This window comes from Hypanus sabinus, chromosome 5 (genome assembly GCF_030144855.1).
Source record: "Hypanus sabinus isolate sHypSab1 chromosome 5, sHypSab1.hap1, whole genome shotgun sequence".
NCBI lineage: Eukaryota > Metazoa > Chordata > Chondrichthyes > Myliobatiformes > Dasyatidae > Hypanus > Hypanus sabinus.
In genome coordinates this window covers 112902712-112922273 of record NC_082710.1, presented here as the reverse complement: position 1 = coordinate 112922273, position 19562 = coordinate 112902712, and the positions used below count along the sequence as shown (strand labels likewise).

The 19562-nt window shown below is 41.4% G+C and overlaps 1 protein-coding gene across 1 annotated transcript in view; it reads left to right on the top strand.

The window, feature by feature from the left end:
- Positions 1-19562, top strand: part of LOC132394339 (glypican-6-like) — a 763171-nt gene that overhangs the window by 677279 nt on the left and 66330 nt on the right. The window contains exon 5 of the mRNA XM_059970365.1: positions 8594-8724. Within this exon, the coding sequence (XP_059826348.1) occupies positions 8594-8724 (131 nt within the window). The remainder of the gene's footprint in view (positions 1-8593; positions 8725-19562) is intronic.

Below are 19562 nucleotides of genomic sequence, written 5' to 3'. Positions count from 1 at the left end.
GAATGTCTTTCACGTTGAGGATGTCTCCGAGTTCACGGAAGGGACCACGAGCTTCATCCGGAAGTGCATCGAGGACCTTGTCCCCCAAAAATCGGGCAGGGTCTATCCAAACTAGAAACCCTGAATCAACAGTTCCATGCGCACTGCACTCACCAAGCTAAGCAGAGTTTTTGCCGCCAGTAACCAAGAAGGGCAGCTACGATCTAAGCAAAGTCATCAAGGCAGAGAAATGACAATACAGGGACAAGATCAGACACAACTCTCCAGCATCAACACACACAGCTTATGGCAAGGTCTGCACACCATTGCAGACTTCAAAGCTAGACACCGTGGTGCTGCCAACATGGCTGCGTATCTCCCAGATGAGCCAAATCTTTTTTATGCTTGGTTCGATGTCGCCAACACTGAGGCCCTGAGGAGAGCCGCCAATGTGACCTACGCCTTTGTCATCTCTGAGGCAGAAGTACACAGGTGTTTCTAGCGAGTGAACAGCCCCAAGTCTGTGGGACCAGACGACGTCTCAGGACGGGTACTCAGGATGTGCGCTGCGCAACTGGCAGGTGTGTTTACAGACATTTTTAATCTCTCCCTCTCCCAGTGTAGAGTGCTCTCCTGCTTCAAAACATCCACCATTGTTTCTGTACCTAAAAAGACCCAGGTAACATGTCTGAACAACTGGTGTCCTGTCACACTCACCTCAATAATGAGCAAATGCTTTGATAGGCTGGTCAAGGAGACATTTGCAGCATGCTACCACCCACACTGGACCGCTACAATTCACCTACCAATACAACCGATCAACAGATGATGCAATAGCCACTGCTCTACACACTGTCCTCACACGTCTGGCGAAGAAGAATGCTGTTCTTGGACTACAGTTCAGCTTTCAACACCATAATTCCCTCCAGGCTTGACAAGAATCTCAGAGACCTCGGCCTTCACCTTGCCTTGTGCAGCTGGATCCTGGATTTCCTGTCAGATCACTGGCAGGTAGTAAGAATGGGCTCCCTCACCTCTGTCCCTCTAACCCTCAACACAGGAGCCCCCCAGGTCTGTGTCCTAAGCCCCCTCCTTTACTCTCTGGACATCCATTATTGTGACACCGCCCACAGCTCCAATCTGCTAATTAAATTTGCAGATGATACTGCATTGATTGGCCTAATCTCCAGTAATAACTAGGCAGCCGTCAGAGAATAAGTCATCACCCTGACACAGGGGTGTCAAGAAAACTGCCTCTCCCTCAATGTTGCAAAAACAAAGGAGCTGGTTGTGGATTACAGGAGGAATGGAGACAGGCTCACCCCTATTGGCATCAATGGATCTGGGGTTGAGAGGGTGAACAGCTTGGGTTCCTCAATATACACATTACCAAGGTACTCACTTGTTCTGTACATACTGACTGAGTGGTGAAAAAAAGCACAGCAGCTCTTCTTTCACCTCAGATGGTTGAAGAAGTTCGGCATGAATCCCCAAATCCTAAAGACTTTCTACAGGGGCGCAATTGAAAGCATCCTGATTGACTGCATCACCGCCTGGTACTTCCCTCAATCGCAAGACTCTGCAGAGAGTGGTGCAGACAGCCCAGCACATTTGTGGATGTGAACTTCCCACTATTCAGGACATTTACAGCAACGGGGGCAAGAAAAGGGCCCATAAGATCATCCCATAAGATGTTCCAGCTGCTACCATCCGGGAAGCGATGCCACAGCATAACAGCCAGGACCAACAGGCTCCAGGACAGCTTCTTCCACCAGGCCACCAGACTGATTAATTCACACTGACAAAATTGTAATTCTAAGCTATATTGACTGTTCTCTTGTATATCTTACTATGCATAGTAGTTATTACAAATTACTATAATTTGCACATTCAGACAGAGATGTAACGTAAAGATTTTTACTCCTCACGTATGTAAAGAATGTAAGAAATAAAATCAATTCAATTCAATTCATATTGAGGCTTCGGTAAATATAACTGGTTTAAGACCAGACTTAAAAGGGAAATTAGAAGGGAAGAAAGAGGGTATAAAGGTAATCCCAAGAGGTTCTTCAGATTTTAAAATTATAAGCAAGACTAAGGAGAGATTAATGAATGAAGTTCACTATCAGGGCTGCCTATGAGTGGAGCCGCAGTAGATAGCTGAGATTTTTAATATCTGTTTTTATTTGGTGTTTACGAAGGAGAATATCATGGATGCCAAAAAATTAGGGTAGTAATTAATGAGATCTTGGAACAGGTACACAGTATGAGGAAGGAGGTTTTTTTGCAGACTTGAAGGGCATTAAGTTGGACAAAGCCCAGGCCCTGTCCAAGTGCAGCCCCTGGACCTTATGGGAGGCCAAGGAAGAAAATGCAGATGCATTGTAGAAATATTTGTTTCTTTGTTGGTCACTGGCAAAGACCCAGAAGATTGGAGGTGGCTGAAGTTATTCCATTGTTCAAGAAGGGTAGCAAATACAGACCGGTGAGACTGAATTCAGTTGTTGGGAAGTTACTGGAGGGAATTCTGGGGGACAAGATCTTCCATTGCTTGGATAGTCAAGCACTGATCAGGGTAGTTAGCCTGGTTTTGTACATGGGAGCACATACCTGACAAATCTTGCAGTATTTCACCGAGAAAATTAAGAGCATAGATGAATGTAAGGCAGGGGATTTTGTCTATATGGACTTTCTTAATGTCTTTGATAAGTTCCTACGTGGCAGGATGATCTGGTAAGTTCGGTCCCATGGGATTCAAGGTGAGGCTGAAGAGGTGGATTCATAATTGCCTAGATATTGGGAAGCAGAGGATGTTGATTGAAGGTCAATTCTCTAGCTGGAGGCCTGTGACTAATTATGTGCCGCAGGGGTCAGTGTTGAAACCACTGTTATTCAATATTTATGAAAATTATTTGGATATGAATGTACATGACATAATTAGCAAGTTTGTTGATTATGCTAAATTAGGAGGTCTTGCTGATAGTGAATTGCAAGGAGACTGTGATTAGTTAAGGAGATGTGCTGAGGAATGGCAAATGGATTTCAACTTTGTTAAGTGTGAAGTGATGCATTTTGAGTAGGATAATGGCAAGATGAGTGTCGTGGAACAGAAAGACCTGGGATTTACAAGTACACACTTTGATGGAAGTAGATTTGATGGTGAAGAAGACATTTAGCATTCTGTGCTTCATCAGTTAGGGCAGTGAGCTTAGGAGAAGGGATGTTATGTTGCAGTTATATAAATCATTGTTGTGGCCACACTTGGAGAAGTGCATACGTTTTTGCTCAGCCTGTTATAGGAAAGACATTGACAATCTGGGGATGGTGCCTGGTTTAGAGGGAGAGGATGGCCATGCTGAATCTCTATTCCCTGAATTTCAGGAGAATGAGGGGCAACCTCACAAAAGTTTGTAAAATTATGAGTTGTGTGGACATTGGCTTTTTCCCCAGGGTTGGGGAGTCCAAACTGGAAGACGCAGATACAAGATAAGATGGGAGTGATTTAAAAGAGACTAAGATATAACTTCCTTATGCAGAGGATAGTGGGTACCTGGAATGAGATGACAGAGGAAGTGGTCAAGGCATTTGGCTAGGTACGTGGAGGGGAGGGCTTGGTGACTTATGGACAAAATGTGGGCAACTGGGACCAGTAAGGAGAATGTTTCGATGTTTTATTACTCTGTGACTCTCTGGCTGTATAATATCAACGCACATGATTAAAATGCCTTCCACCATGAAATGACCTTAAATGTGCTGCCCTTGTCCTCCTCCTCAGGAGTGCAATGGAGTTCAGCAATCCTATTTATCATCTCTGTATCAGGTTTATTATCGCAGACTTATTTCGTGAAATCCGCTGTTCAGCAGCAGTAAAGTGCGATTTATAAATACTACTATAAATTATAGAAATAACATATAAAACATAACTAAATAGAGAAAAAAAGAGACTGAAATAGTGATGCAGTGTTCAAGGACCATTTATAAATCTGATGGCAGAGCGAAAGAAGCTGTTCCTAAAATGTTGAGTGTGCAACTTCAGTCTCCTGTGCCTCCTCATTGTTGGCAGTAATGAGAAGGGGGCATGTGCTGGATGGTAAAAGTCCTTCATGATGAATGCCCCCTTTTTGAGGCATCGCCTTTTGAAGGAGTCCTCAGTGCTGGGGAGGTTAGTGCCCATAATGGACCTGACCTAATGGAGTTTACAGTCCTCTAAAGCCTCACAATCCTCTATATTGGAGCCTCCATACCAGACGGTGCTGCAGTCATTCCGAATACTCTTCAACATACATCTGTAGAAATTTGCCCTTTACCAAATCTCATTGTATATAGCTGCTGGCATCTAAGATTCTGCTAACAGCAGTTGTAGCATTGGCAAATTTATAAATAATGTTTGAGCTATGCCTATCCATGCAGTCATGCATTTAAAGACAGTACAGGTGGTCCCAGAGTTACGAACGTCCGACTTATGGACAACTTGTACTTACGAACCGAGGAAGGAGAACGCCATCTGCCATTTTAAGTCAGATCGCGACACCGCCCACCATTTTAAGTTGGATTGCGATGCCGTCCGCCATTTTAAGTTATTGCCATGTTGAGTGTTTAACTTTGTATTTGGTTTAGATTTTTCTTAGTAAGATTCATCCTGACCCCGCCCCCCCATTCCAGTTGGCTGGTGGCACAGTGAGATCAGCGCCGGGCTGGAGAACGAAGGTTCCCGAGTTCAATCCAGTGAGAGACCGCTCCTGTGCCGGGTTGATGTTGATCCAGTGACTCCTGTACCATCTGTGCCAGGTTGATGTTGAGCTCGCAACTCGACCTCGTAAAAAAAAAAAGCCAATTCCAGTTTAAATTCCCACGTGGAATATTGTGGAGGATCAAATACCCAAACCTAGCACAGTCCCCACTTGTCCCATTTAGCTTGTTTCAGTGTGGTGGTCCTTAGGACCCAGCAGACCTCGGGAGCCGGCGGAGCTCGGAACCTGCCGCCCGCAGTGTTTCTGTTCCGTTGATGGGAAGCAATCGCAATTGAAAATAAAGTGGAAATAATAAAGCGTTTGGAAAGAGGTGAAATGCCATCAGTCATTGGAAAAGCATTAGGCTACAGTCGGTCAACGATCGGAAGAATTTTAAAGGATAACGGATAAAGTGAGAATAATGGAGCATGTGAAAGCCCCTGCCCTGATGAAAGCTACAATTATCACTAAGCAACGCAGTGGTTTAATTATTGGAATACATACGTTTCTTAAGTGTTTTATATGCATAGAAAGGTAAAATATATACTATATAATAAGACTGACGCTAAATAATACCGGATGTACTTCTCCGACTGACGTACAAGTCCGACTTAAAGACAGACTCAGGAACGGAACTCGTACATAACCCAGGGACTGCCTGTAGACCAGTAGGCTAAGCACACATCCTTGAGGTGAACCTGTGTGGTTGTTAGTGATGAGGAGATGTTATTTCCAATCAGCACTGATTGTGGTCTCTTAATGAGGAAGCCAAGATCGAGTTGCAGAGGGAGGTACAGAGGCCCACATTTTGAAGCTTATTGATTAGTACTGAGAGGATGATGGTGTTGAACGCTGAGCTGTAATGAATAAACTGCAGCCTGACATCACTATTGCTGTTGTCCGGGTGATCCGAGGCCAAGGGGAGAGCCAGTGAGATTGCATCTACTATAGACCTGTGATCATCTGAAGATGGAAAGTGAAATATTTAAGGAGAACCTGAGGGGGAACTTCTTCAATCAGAGGATGTTGCTTGTGTTAACTGAGCTGGCAGTGGAAGAGGCTGATGCAGGTTCAATAGCAACATTTAAGAGAAGTTTGGATAGGTACATGGATAAACAAGGGAGAGTCAGTAGACATTATTTACTTGGATTTTCAGAAAGCCTTTGACAAGGTGCCACACATGAGGTGGCCTAACGTTATAAGAGCCCGTGGTCTTACAGGCAAGATAATAGCATGGGTAGAAGATCGGCTGACTGGTTGGAGGGAAACAGCGGGAATAAAGGGGACCTATTCTGCTTGGCTGCTTCTTTCATGTCAGTGATTTGGATGATAGAATTGATGGCTTTGTGTCCAAGTTTGCAGATGATACAAAGATGGTGGGAGCACAGTTAGTTTTGAGGAAGCAGGAAATCTGCAGAAGTACAGACTGGGAGAATGGGCAAAGAAGTAGAAGAAAGAATTTGGTGTAGGGAAGTGTTTGGTCATACACTTTGCTGGAAGGAATAAATACATAGACAATTTTCTAAACAGAAAAAATTCAAAAAATGACAAGTACAAAGGGACTTGGGAGGCTTTGTGAGGGATATTGAAGATATTGCAGACTGAGTCATAGTAAGGAAATCAAATGCAATGTTAGCATTCATTTCAAGAGGGCTAGAATATAAGAGCATGGATGTAATGTTGAGACTTTAAAAGGCATCAGTCAGGCCACACTTGGGAGTATTGTGAGCAGTTTTGGGCCCCTTATGTAATAAAAGATGCACTGACATTGGAGGTGGTTGAGAGGAGATTCACAAGAATGATTTTATGCGGAGCATTTGATGGCTCTGGGCCTGTACTCACTGGAGTTTATGAGGGCGGATATCATTGAAACCTATCCAGAACTGAAGCACCCAGATAGCGTGGATATGGAAAGGGTTTCCTATAGTGGGTGAGTCTAGGTCCAGAGGGCAGAACCTCAAAATAGGGAGACATCCACTTAGAACAGAGATGAGGAGGAATTTTTTAGCCAGAGGGTGGTGAATCAGTGGAATTCATTGTCATGGATGGCCGTGGAGGTCAAATGAGTGGTATATTTAAAGAGGAGTTTGAAAGGTTCTTGGTTAGTCAGGCTGTCAAAGGTTGCAGGCATAAGGCGGGCGAATGGGGTTGAGAGGGATAATAAATCAGCCATGATGAAAGTCTATGCCTTATAATCATATGGAAATGTGCAGGAAGAGCTGGGCCTTCCAGTGGAGAATCAATCCTGACAAAACTTTTCATCTTTGAGCTTGTGCAACATGAGTTTAGGAAGCAATGTAATCATTTAAAGTTGTAACATCCGGATTCCTTCTGTAGCCACAAGCTCGTGAGTACAGGTATAGAAGGATAATTTGGATGAAAGGACTTTGCATGGGGGTTGGCTTTAGCTTCTTGAACTACTGAGGCCATTTTTTTGGGAAGGAAGAACCTGTAGAATCAAGACAAATTTAGCTAAACTAGAATGGGACCAACACCCTTGTGAGGAGATCTGCTGGTAGGAAAGGTTTAAACTGAATTGACAGGGGAATAGGACTCACTGTAAGTGTTAAGTGCAGTGATTCAGAAGGGACATTCACTCTCCCCTGCTCCCCTGAAGCTTAACAAGCTTCTTTTTGTCTCATTCTCAGTTCTGACAAGGAATCTTCAACTGTAAATGTGAATGCTGTTTCTCTTCCAAGAGATGCAACTCGACTTGCTGAGTATTTCCAGCATTTTTCACTTTAGTTTTTTAGCACTCACAGTTTTTGGTTTTCACAGCTAATGCCAGTGTCTGATACAAGGATATCATGTAGTCATTCTGGATAGAATCAGGACTTTCAGCCACCAAGTCATTGCCAACCCATCTACACCAATTCAATGTTATTCTCCCCACATCTCCACATTCCACCCAGCTTTCCAACCCACAATTCACCTCAGATTCTACATTCACCTACAGATTCAGGGAACTTACATTGTCCGTTGGGATGTGAGCGGAAACTGGCGCTCCCGGAGAAAGCTTATACCATCTTAGGGAGGAGGGCAAATTTTGTGCAGACGGTTTCAGAGGTCAGGAATATTGGTTGGAAATGTGAGCCAACATATGCACTGATTGCATTTTTGTATCCATAATCGTGCTGCATGGCACACTTTGTTCTTAAAGCTATGCAAATTTATTTACACTCAGATCCTGTCTTGTTCACAAAATTTATCTTCAATCTCATTTGTTTCCACCACTTTTCTCATGAAATCAATGTTGGTGATACAATATTGTACTGTTGCATACTTTACAAGCGTCACCACATACAAAATACAGGCTGCATTGTGCAGCTGTTTTCAAAAATTGTTATACCATGCAAATTGTAAATTTTGACTTGATTTTAATTTTTTTCTGATTAATAACTTACAGAATAGTAAAACTAATCTAATATATATTCCACCTTTGATGTACCATTTTCTATCAAGACAAAAAAAATGGATTATATGCCAAAGGCAAACTTGGGTTTTTGCCTTTAAGCATAAGCCCCCTGCTCCTCATTTGTTTGCTGAAATACACTTGAAAGATTATTGCCTCTTTTTTGTTAGTTTTGGAAGAAAATTGTAAGTTGCACTTAGAATTGTCTTTCTTATTAAAGGTAAAGAGTTTTTTAAACAAATATCTGCCGGTGGAGAACTATTTACAGCACATGATGGAAAATTAGCATGTTCTTATCAACCTGAAAAACACTCACTTTCACATGGTAAATGTATCATTTAATGTTTCCGATTTAAAAATGCATCTTCCAGTCTCAGTCCTAAACTTCAGCACTGAGATCTGAGATATCCATCTGTTACTGAGATTTCCTGAAGTTTCACTTTAACTTAACCCATCATTTTTGTTTTGATAGATGCTATGCTGTTGGTAGCAGAAAGGTTGGAAGGGCCTTTCAACATTGAAGCAGTAATGGAACCAATTGATGTGAAGATTTCTGATGCCATCATGAATATGCAAGAAAATAGCTTTCATGTTTCAGCTAAGGTAAGCTCCTTGGATTTGCTTTGTTTATTAATATTCAGTGAAAATTACCTTTCTGCTATTTTGCCTCTGTGAAGGATTCTGAACAGAAAATCCAGTATAAACATAGGCTGCAGAATTGTTTGAGTATGAATTTTTTTCGCAAGTTCTCAATTGAAATGCAGATTTTTGCATTGAAAAGCCATGGAGGTGGAAATAAATTCCCAGACTAAATGCAGAATATGTTGTTTCATGTTTCTATTTCTGAAACTCAGCTGCATTGAAGATAATCAAACTAAATTTGAAAAGCATGTGACAAAGAATGAATTTATACTCCAATCGTCAAGACCTCCTTGACTGGTTCTCAATCTACTGTTCATTGGCAATATTATTTGAAGATGTGTGAGAGGTTTTCAGATTCCTTAAGCTCGATGGGCCAAATGGCCTAATTCGGCTCCTATGTCTTATGGACGTGCTTTGCAATATTATGTTGATTGACAGAAATAAACAGTTAATATCTCCTAGATGGAAAAGTGCTAGAGAGAAGAGATGCAGCTTGAGAGGGCAGTATTGGAAGCGCAGGTGCAGAGTGAACTTTCCTGCTGGCTTGAAATGGATTGACAAGTGCAGAAAGCCAAGAGCACAAGGGCAGATGGTGGAGGGATTGTGGGGAAGGTAAATGTCATTATAGTAAGTCTGTAAGGAAGGACCAGCAAGAGCAAGGTGATAGATGCAATAAGACGATGGGTTGAAGAGTGTCTAATTTAATGTATTAGCAGTAAGGGAGATGAAATTAGAGGATTGATCAATATGTAGAACAATGATATTGTCACTATTATAAGCATTTGGTAGAGAGATGGACAAGATTGGCCGTTTAATGTTTCAGAAGAAAAAGAGAGGAAGGTAAAGGTGGGAAGCAGTTTCACTACTAACCAGCAGAAATATCACAACTCCATTCAGAGTTGACATAATGGAGTGCTCATCATTCAGTCCATATGAATAGAAATCAAAAATAAGAAAGGCACAGTCACCTGATGGGAACAGAGAGATTTTGGCGTCCTTGTCCCTCGATCTCTCAGAAATGCTGAATAAGTTGATACAGTTGTTATGAAGGTGTATGGTATGTTAGCCTTCATTAGTTGGGGACTGAGTTCAAGGACCATGAGGTTGCAGCTCTATATAACTCTGGTTTGACCATACTTGGAATATTGTGTTCAGTTCTGGTTGACACATTAAATAAAGGATGTAGACGATTTAGAGAGGGTGAAGAGGAGATTTATCAGGATACTGCCTGGATTAGACAGCATGCTTTATGTGGGTAGGGTGCCGGAGCTAAGACTTTTATTGTTGGAGGGAAGGATGATGAGAGGTGACTTGATAGAGATCTTGATAGGCTTGAAGACTTCTTACCAGGGTGGAAATACCTAATGTGCGGGGGCATGATTTTAAGTTGATTGGAGAAAAGTATAGGGCAGGGTGGTTGTCACAGGTAAATTTTTTGCACAGAGAGTGCTGGGTGTGTGGAACATCCTGCCAGGTATACTAGAGGCAGATACATTAGGGGCATTTAAGAGACTCTTAGACAGGCACATAATGATAGAAAAATGAAGGGCAATGTATGAGGAAGGAGTCAGATTGATATTAGAGTCGGTTATAAGAGCAGTGCAATATGTTCAGCCAGAGGCTCATTCCACTGAGATGTAACACTGAGCGTCATAGGAAGTCATTCCTACCTGTGGCCATCAAAGTTTACAACTCCTCCCTTGGAGTGTCAGACACCCTGAGCCACTAGGCTGGTCCTGGACTTATATCCACTTGTTATAATTTACTTATTATTATTAATGGTTTTATAGTGCTATATTTCTACACTATTCTTGGTTGGTGCAACTGTAACGAAACCAAATTTCCCTCGGGATCAATAAAGTATGTCTGTCTGTCTGTGTTCTATATTCTATCTTCTGTCTTACAGACTCCCCAATAACTAGCAAGACATTGAGGAACAGGCAGAGTAGGGAAAGGCGCAGAAACAACATGGTTGTTGTAGTGGGTGATTCCAACTTCTCCAAGAGGGTCAGATGGGCTATCATTTGTTAGGTACCTCAAGGAGAGCTTCTTGATACAGTATGTGGATAGTCCATGTGGAAGATGGACTGTATAAGACTTGTATTGGGAAATTAGCCTATCCAGATGACTAACCTTTCAGTCAGGGAACAGTTAGGAAAAAGTGATCACAATTCCCAAAGTTTTGAGATAGCCATGAATAAGGATATGAATAGACCTTATGGAAAAGTATTAAACTGGGGAAGGACAGATTATGAGAATATGAAGCAGCAGGTAATGAGATTTAATTGGGAACAGCTGTTTTTGAGCAAGTCCACATCTGGCACGTGAAGGTGTTTCAAAATCTACTGCACGATACTCCAGTAAAGAAGGAAGGACAAGGAGGGTGAGGGAAGGGGGCTTTGGTTGAGAAGGGTCCTGGTGAATTTAGTCCAGAACAAAAGAGAAACGTACGTAATGACTAAAAACAGGGCCTTTGAGGAATATAAAGAAGCCAGAAAAGAACTGTGTATCAGATGATGAAAGACATTGATTGTGTGGATAGTCAGAGGATTTTTCCCAGGGCTGAAATGGCTAGCACAAAAGGGCACAGTTTTAACGTGCTTGCAAGTAGATACAGAGGAGACGTCAGGGTTAAGTTTTTTACTCAGAGAGTGGTGAGTGCGTGGAATGGGCTGCGGGCAACAATGGTGGAGGTGGATATGATAGGGTCTTTTAAGATTCCTGGACAGGTACATGGAGCTTAGAAAAATAGAGGGCTATGGGTAACCTTAGGTAATTTCTACGTAAGTGCATGTTCGGCACAGCATTGTGGGCCAAAGGCCCCGTATTGTGCTGTAGGTTTTCTGTGTTTCTATGTTCTATGTTTCTATGTAACCCAGGAAGGAAATTAGAAGAGCCAGGAGGGCCCATGAAAAGTCTTTGGCAAATATGATTAAGGAGAATCTAAGGCATTGTCTACTTAGATCAAGAGCAAGAGAAAAGAGAGAATAGAACCAGTCAAGGATAAAGAGGGGCAACCTGTGCTTGAGGCTGAGGATGTAGATGAGGGACCAATGAAAGATTAAACAGAGTGAAGAAGACAACAAACTGTGCACATGCAAATATAAATAAATAGCAATAAATAACATGAAATAACAAGATAAAGAGTCCTTAAATATTCAAAGTAAATTTTATTATCAGACTACATACATGTAACTATATAAAACCCTGATATTCTCTTTCTGCAGGCATACTTAGCAAATCAAGAGAATAGTAACTGTAAACAAGATCTGTAAACTGTAAACAAACTGTGCAAATGTAGGTAGTAACTATATAGCAGTAAATAACCAGCATGAAATAACGAGATAAAAGAGTCCTTAAATGAGTGTAGTTATTCCCTTTTGTCAAGAGCCTGATGGTAGATGGGTAGTAACTATTCTTGAACCTGGTGGTATGAATCTTGAGGCACTTGTAGGAGAGGATCTTTGATGATGGATGCTACTTTCCTACAACAGTTTCATGTAGATGTGCTCAATGGTTGGGAGAGCTTTTCCGGTGATGTACTCTGCTGAATCCACCAACTTTTGTCAGATTTTCCATTCAAAGGCATTGGTGTTCCCATACATGGCCATCACACAGCCAGTCAATATACTTTCCACTACACATATTTGGAATTTTGTTGAAATTTTAGATGTTATGCCAAATCTCCACAGACTCCTAAGGAAGTAGAGGTGCTGTTGTGCTTTCTTTGCGATTGTATTTACATACTGGGTCCAGGACAGGTCCTCTGAAATAGTAACACCCAGGAATTTAAAATTACTGACCCTCTCAACCTCTGATACTACAATCAGTTCATGGTCTTGCTGATACTGAGTGAGAGGTTGTCAGCCAAATTTTCAGTCTCCCTCCTGTATGCTAATTCCTCACTACTTTTGACACAGCCCACCACAGTGATGTCATCAACAGACTTGTATGTGTTGGAGCTGTACTTAGCCACACAGTCATAGGTGTGAAGCATGTGGAGCATGGGGCTAAGCAATAGTCCTGTGGTGCACCCGTGTTGATGTAGATCATGGAGGAGGTATTGTTGCCAATATGAACTACAAGTGAGGAAATCCAGAATCCAATTGCACAAGGAGGTATGGAGACCCAGGTCTTGGAGCTTATTAATTAGTCACCTCTCAAGCAGAAGCAGCCAATTTCAACAGCAGCCTCTCAAAACACTTCATCACTGTGGATGTAAGTGTAACTAGGTAATAGTCATTGAGGCAGGTGACCACATTCTTCTTGGGCACTCGTATGATTAAAGCCTGCTCGAAGCAGGTGGGTTCCATACACTGTCGTAGCAAGAGGTTAAATACATCAGTGAACACACCAGCCAATTGGCCAGCACTCTAGAACATGACCCAGTACACTGTCCAGTCCGAATGCTTTCCTTGGATTCACCCTCCTGAAGGCAGTCTGCACATCAGCTTCAGATACTGACATCACAGGATCATCAGAAGATATATGGGTTGGCAATGTTTCCTCCATGTTCTGACAGTAAAAGCAAGCATAAGAGGCATTGAGCTCACCCAAAAGCGAAGCTCTGTTGTCCTTGATTTAACTTTGTAGGAGGTTATAACATTCAAATCCTACCACAGCTGTCGAGCATTGATTCCAGTTTGGTCTGGAATCAAACACAAGGAAATCTGCAGATGCTGGAAATTCAATCAACACACACAAAATGCTGGTGGAACACAGCAGGCTAGGCAGCATCTATAGGAAGAAGCACTGTCGACATCTCGGCCCGAAACGTCGACACTGCTTCTTCCTATAGATGCTGCCTGGCCTGCTGTGTTCCACCAGCATTTTGTGTGTGTGGTCTGGAATCTACACTTGACCTGTGAGATGGCTTTCCAGAGATAATACCTGCACCTCTTGTAGCATTCTTGGTCTCCAGACTTGAATGCCTCTGATCTGGTCCTCAGCAAATTCTGGATTTCATGGTTCTTCCAGGGTATCTGCGATATTGCTTTCAGTTTTGGCCATCTTATTGTAAGAAAGACATAGAGACTTTGGAGAGGGTAGAGAAGAGTTTTACCAGGATATCCTAATGAAGGGTCTTGACCCAAATCATAACTGTTTATTCAGTTTTATGGATGCTGCCTGACCTGCTGAGTTCCTCCAGCATGTTGTGTGTGTTGCTCTGGATTTCCAACATCTGTAGAATCTCTTGTGTTTACCAGAATACTGGCTAGATTAGAGGGCATGTGCTATAAAATACAGGATATAGAACAGTACAGCATAAAAACAGGCCCTTCAGCCCACAATACTGTGACAGACTAACTAAATTACAACCAAATGCTCAACTAATCTAATTCCTTGTGCCTAGATATTGTCTATAATCCTCAATTCCCTGTGCATATCCAGGAGCCTCTTGAACAACTTTATCATATTTGCCTCCACTACCATGCTAGGAAGAGCATTCCAGACCCCCACCACTCTCTGTAAAAATACTTAGCCTGTACATCTCCTGATGCAGAAAATGGGGAGATATGGACCATGTGTAGGCAGAAGGGATTAGCTGCTATTAGCTTATGTAACTTGGCACAACATTGTGTGCTGAAGAGATTGTTGCTGTGTTATACAGTTCTAGGTTCTACTAAAGGAAAGAATGGCAGTGTTTAAGCTTTATGCTGTTCCTAACAAGCTGCATAGAAAGGTACAGGTACACGAAGATGAGTCGATGTTACCTGTCCTGGTGAGATCCTTAAATTTTTGTAGTAAAACATTAGAGCTATGTAACAATGTTAATATTGTTAAGTTATTTTGGACCACAGTAAGTACTTGATAAAATTTTCCACATTTACCACTCAGGAAGAATACATCTTTCCATAGTACTCTTTTTTCTATTTATTGAGATACAGTGTGGGATAGTTCCTTCCGGCCCTTTGATGTCCTGTTATAATCCTAGCCTAATCACGGGACAATTTACAATGACCAATTAACCTACTAACCAGTATGTCTTTGGACTGTGGGAGGAAACCAGATCACCTGGAGGAAACCCACGCGGTCATGGGGAGAATATACAAACTCCTCACAGACAGCAGCAGGAATTGAACCCAGGTCACTGGTACTGTAACGTGTTGTGCTAACTACTACACTACTGTGCCACCTCTACCTTTCCAATATCTCCATAAAGGCTCTGAAAATATCAGACCCTATTGAAATCCAAGCCATCCTTAAGACACACTTCTGCACTATCTAATGGTTCCTTTCTCATTTGCCTACAGTAAAGCCCCTTCCTTATAAACTGCAGTAAGTTCTACAGATAATGATAGTCAATCTGGAAACTTAGCATGGAGGCTCCATTAAATGTTACAGACAACTGACAGTGCCATAGAGTTATGCAGCATGGCAACAGGTCATTTGGTCCATTCATCCGTACTGACCAAGTTGCCTATTTGATCTAGTCCCACTTGGCTATATTTAGCCCATATTCCCTTAAAGCTTTTCCTATCCATGGAACTGTCCAAATGGTGTTAAAACTTTGCAACTATACCTGCCTCAATTATTTCCATATGGTCACCATTCTCTGTGAAATATTTGCCTCTGAAGTCCCCTTTAAGTTTTCCCCTCTCACTTTAAACCTTTCACATTGACCTAGTGACACGAACACCCATTTTTCTCATGAACAATTCACATGATAAGGGTCAAATCCAGGAAATAAAATAACAGAGCAGTGTCTGTAAAAATTTAATTAGTGATGCTTTAAATATTCAACCAGTGCAAAGCTCAGTTCAAAGCACATAACATATCTTCTAAATTAAATTCAGCTCAAGATTGAAGAGGCATTGCTTTAAGGATGGTGTGGATGAGTTAGAATGAAGAGGCTTCTTTCATTCTGTATAACTCTATGATTCTATGACTTATTAAGCAATTAGAACAGTGTAGCACTGTAGCAAAATTCTTTACATTAGGCAGTAAAACAAAAACAGCTAGTTGGTCCCAGATATTAAAAGTAACTTAACTGAAAGATCGGCTTGAAATCTTTTTTTCAATAAATCATCTTTAAAATGCTACTTGGTTAAATGTGAGATTAGTGCCCAATTAATTCCTGCACAAACCTTGGTTTGATGCCAATTATGAAAAACTTGTTTCATGTTATTAACAATGAACTTGTATTTTTTTTTATCATAGTACCATCTGAGTGAGTGTCACTATTCAGATTCTTTCCGTCTGCCTCAAACTAATTTCTTATCTGTACTACAATTAGAGATCTGTAAACATGTTGTTTTGTTCATAATAAAGTAATCAAAGGAAATGTTTATTCTAAAGCTTGAGGAAAGAAGAAATCAGTCTTGTGCATTTCAGAGGGTGAATGGTAGGCATGTGAAAATTTTGATAAACCATTAAAAATATTCTCTGGCAGAAGGGTTATTATACATGAACTGGATTCTAGTAATGTTCAGCACATTAAAGTTCCTCAGCAATCTGCAAGCACTTCAGTTCATTTCTCATTCTTCTTTTCTCGCCTTTCTTCTTCATCTACAATTGTAGGTGGATGTCTATCAGTGTTCAGTGATCCGAATTCTCAAGCATTGGAACTACACAAGCTGTGTTCCCAGCATCTGACCACCCTCCTCTTTAGAGAGACATATGTCTGAAACGGCACCAGTTCACAGTTATTGCTGATCTTGAAATTAACTTTGGACCATAAATCCATGCCTTCTTTATTTCCACCTTCATAACGTTATCCAACTCTATTTCTGCCTTAGCTTATCTTTTGCTGAAATTCTCGTCTCTACCTTTGTTACCCCAGTGTTGCCTCTTCTATTGCACTTTAACTGGGCTTGGTCATTTGTTTCTCTGTGGCTTTGAGGTCATCCAAAGCATCGTTTGTTGCCCAAGACTCTACAGACACCAAGCCCTATTTACCTTTATGTATTTTGTTACAATTAAGTCTAAATAGCCAATTCAAGTCATTTGACATTGATCATTTTGTGACAGCTTTTTTTTTTGTGCACTTTTTATTCAAGCCAGACTAAATTACATCTTCATATCTTGGGCTGTAGCAACAGGGCACTGCATAAGGCACATTGTCCTGGGTTTTGGAGTGAGCTGCAGTTTCTATGATAACTCTTCTTCACTGCCTATGATTGAGAATGCCTGACATCAATGTGCATAACTTGAGAAAACCTAGCAGTTTCTACAGATGCTGGAAATATAGAGACACACATACAAACGCTGGGGGAGCTCAGCAAGTCAAGCAACATCAGTGGGTCGGGGCGGGGGGGTATGTAATAAATAGTCACCATTTCAGGCTTGAGGAATTGTCCCTATTACTCTGCCCACCTTTTCTTGGGGCTACAGTTATTCTTTGGATCCAAGTCCCAAGTTATCTTTGAATCTTCCTCTCCACTTAGAGGGAAAGACAAGTAACTATCTGAGTTATTGAATATCCCATTTTCACTTTAAAGAAAAATAGAATATCCTTTCATAGTCAAGGTGAGGTGATTATTATGCAGAAGTTGAATACATATGCCTGATTTAGTTTCTGAATCCTTGGCATTACAAGGTGAGTGATAAGGTTTTGTTTAAACTTCATGATTAGATGAAATAAGGCAGTTCCATGCCTGTCATTGTGGAAACTCTGTTAATAACCTGGCCTCGAGGGTGGTGGTCAGTAATCAGCTAGTCATAATGCTTCAGCAAAGTGAACGCCATTGCACAGCTTCTCTTGTGTCTTGATGAGGCAATGTTTGACATTTCATGGCTGTCTACTGGGGCCTATCTCACACTGATGTTACAGCAGAGACGATCACAGCAAAAGCAAATAAAGATTCAATTAAGTGAAAGGCACTACTGTAAAAATCACAATTCTGGAGGAGCTTAGATGATCACAAGACATTTACAAGGTGTAATTTGAGAATTTCTTTGCCTGAGGTTGCTACAACCCATCACTCCTGTGTAACTGACATAGTAAAGCAAATCTTCACTTTTAATGTTTTCATTCCTGTTACATACTCTGAAATCTCCTCAAACTTACATTTCTGTGAGTTTGCTCTTCTCTAGAATATAAAGTTCTGCTCCATTGAAGATAAATATAAAAAACATGAGTAGCTGTAGTTGTGTTTACAACATTGCAGTGACAGGTTTAAATTCGGTTATCAATGTGACTGAATTTACTGAGATTTTGTTTTCATCATCATTAACTAATTAAAATGGAGTCTGGTCAAATATTAAAAATATTTACATTTTGTAAGGATTTTACTGCAGAAGTTACAGAGTCATAGTCTTACAGCGTGGAAACAGGTCATTCAGTCTCTAGGCCATGCCAGCCAGTGGACACCCATCTTTAGTCATCCCATCAACAAGCAGTTGGCCCATAGTCTTCAAAGTCAAGGCAATTCAAGTGCTTGTCTAGATACCTTTACAATGCTGTTAGTGACTCTGTTTCCACCACTCTCTCCCACTGTAACCCTTAACCCTTAATCCAAATGTACATCTGTTCTCTGGTTTTATTTATCTCTGATAAAGGGAAATGATTACTGTTGTCTACTCTGTCTATACTGCTCAAAATTTTACATTCCTCATTTATATCTTCTTTCAACTCCTCTACAGCAGGGAAAACAGACCTAATATTTCCAGATGCACAAAAACCTCTTTTTCAAACACCAAGCACATCTTTACCACCAGCCCCCCCCCCCCACTCTCCACTTTCCAAAGGGATCACGCCCTCCATAATTCCCTTGTCAGTTTGTCCCTCCCCATTAAATTCCCTCCTGGCTCATATCCCTGCAAGCAACAGAAATGCTACAGCTGCACATTCACCTCCTCCCTTACCTCCATTCAGAACCCTAAACTTCACCTATGAGTCTGTCACTGTCCAATGCTACTATATCCAATGCACCCAGTGCAGCCTCTTCTATATCAATATTCAAAGTTCAAAGTAAACTTTATTATCGAAGTGCATGTATGTCACTATGAACAACTGAGATTCTTTTTCTTGTGGGCATACTCAACAAATCTATAGAACAGTAACTATAAGTCATTGGGTGTATTTAAGGCAGAGATAGATAGGTTCTTGATTAGCCAGGGCATCAAAGGGTACGGCGAGAAAGCAGGGGAGTGGGGATGACTGGAAGAATTGGACCAGCACATGATTGAATGGCAGAGCAGACTCGATGGGCCAAATGGCTTACTTCTGCTCCTATATCTTATGGTCCTATAAGAAAATCAATGGAAGCCCCCCCCCCCCAACTAGGGCATTCGACCAGAGTACAGATGACAACAAGCTGTGCAAATGCAAAAAGAAGAAACAATAATATAAATAATATTGAGAACGTGAGATGAACCATCTGTGAAAGTGAGTCCATTGGTTGTGGGAACATTTCAATGATGGGGCAAGTGAAGTTGCATGAAGTCCACTTGGAACTTAGTGCAAGCAAGTGCAAGGTGTTGCACTTTGGAAGGATCAGCCAGGGCAGGACTTACACAGAGAATGGTAGTGCACAGTGGAGGGTGGTAGAACAAAGGGATTTGGGATTACAGGTATGTAATTCATTGAAAATTGTGTCACAGGTAGGGAGGGTTGTAAATAAAACTTTTGGCACATTGGCCTTCTTAAGTCAACGTATTGAGTACAGAAGATGGGATGTTATGTTATAAGATATTGTTGAGGCCTAATTTAGAGTATTGTATGCAGTTTTGATCACCTACCTACAGGAAAGATGCAAACAAAATTGAAAGAGTCCAGAGAAAATTTACAAGGATGTTTCTGGGTCTGGAGGACCTGAGTTATAAGGAAAAATGGAATAGAACTGTATTCGTTAGAA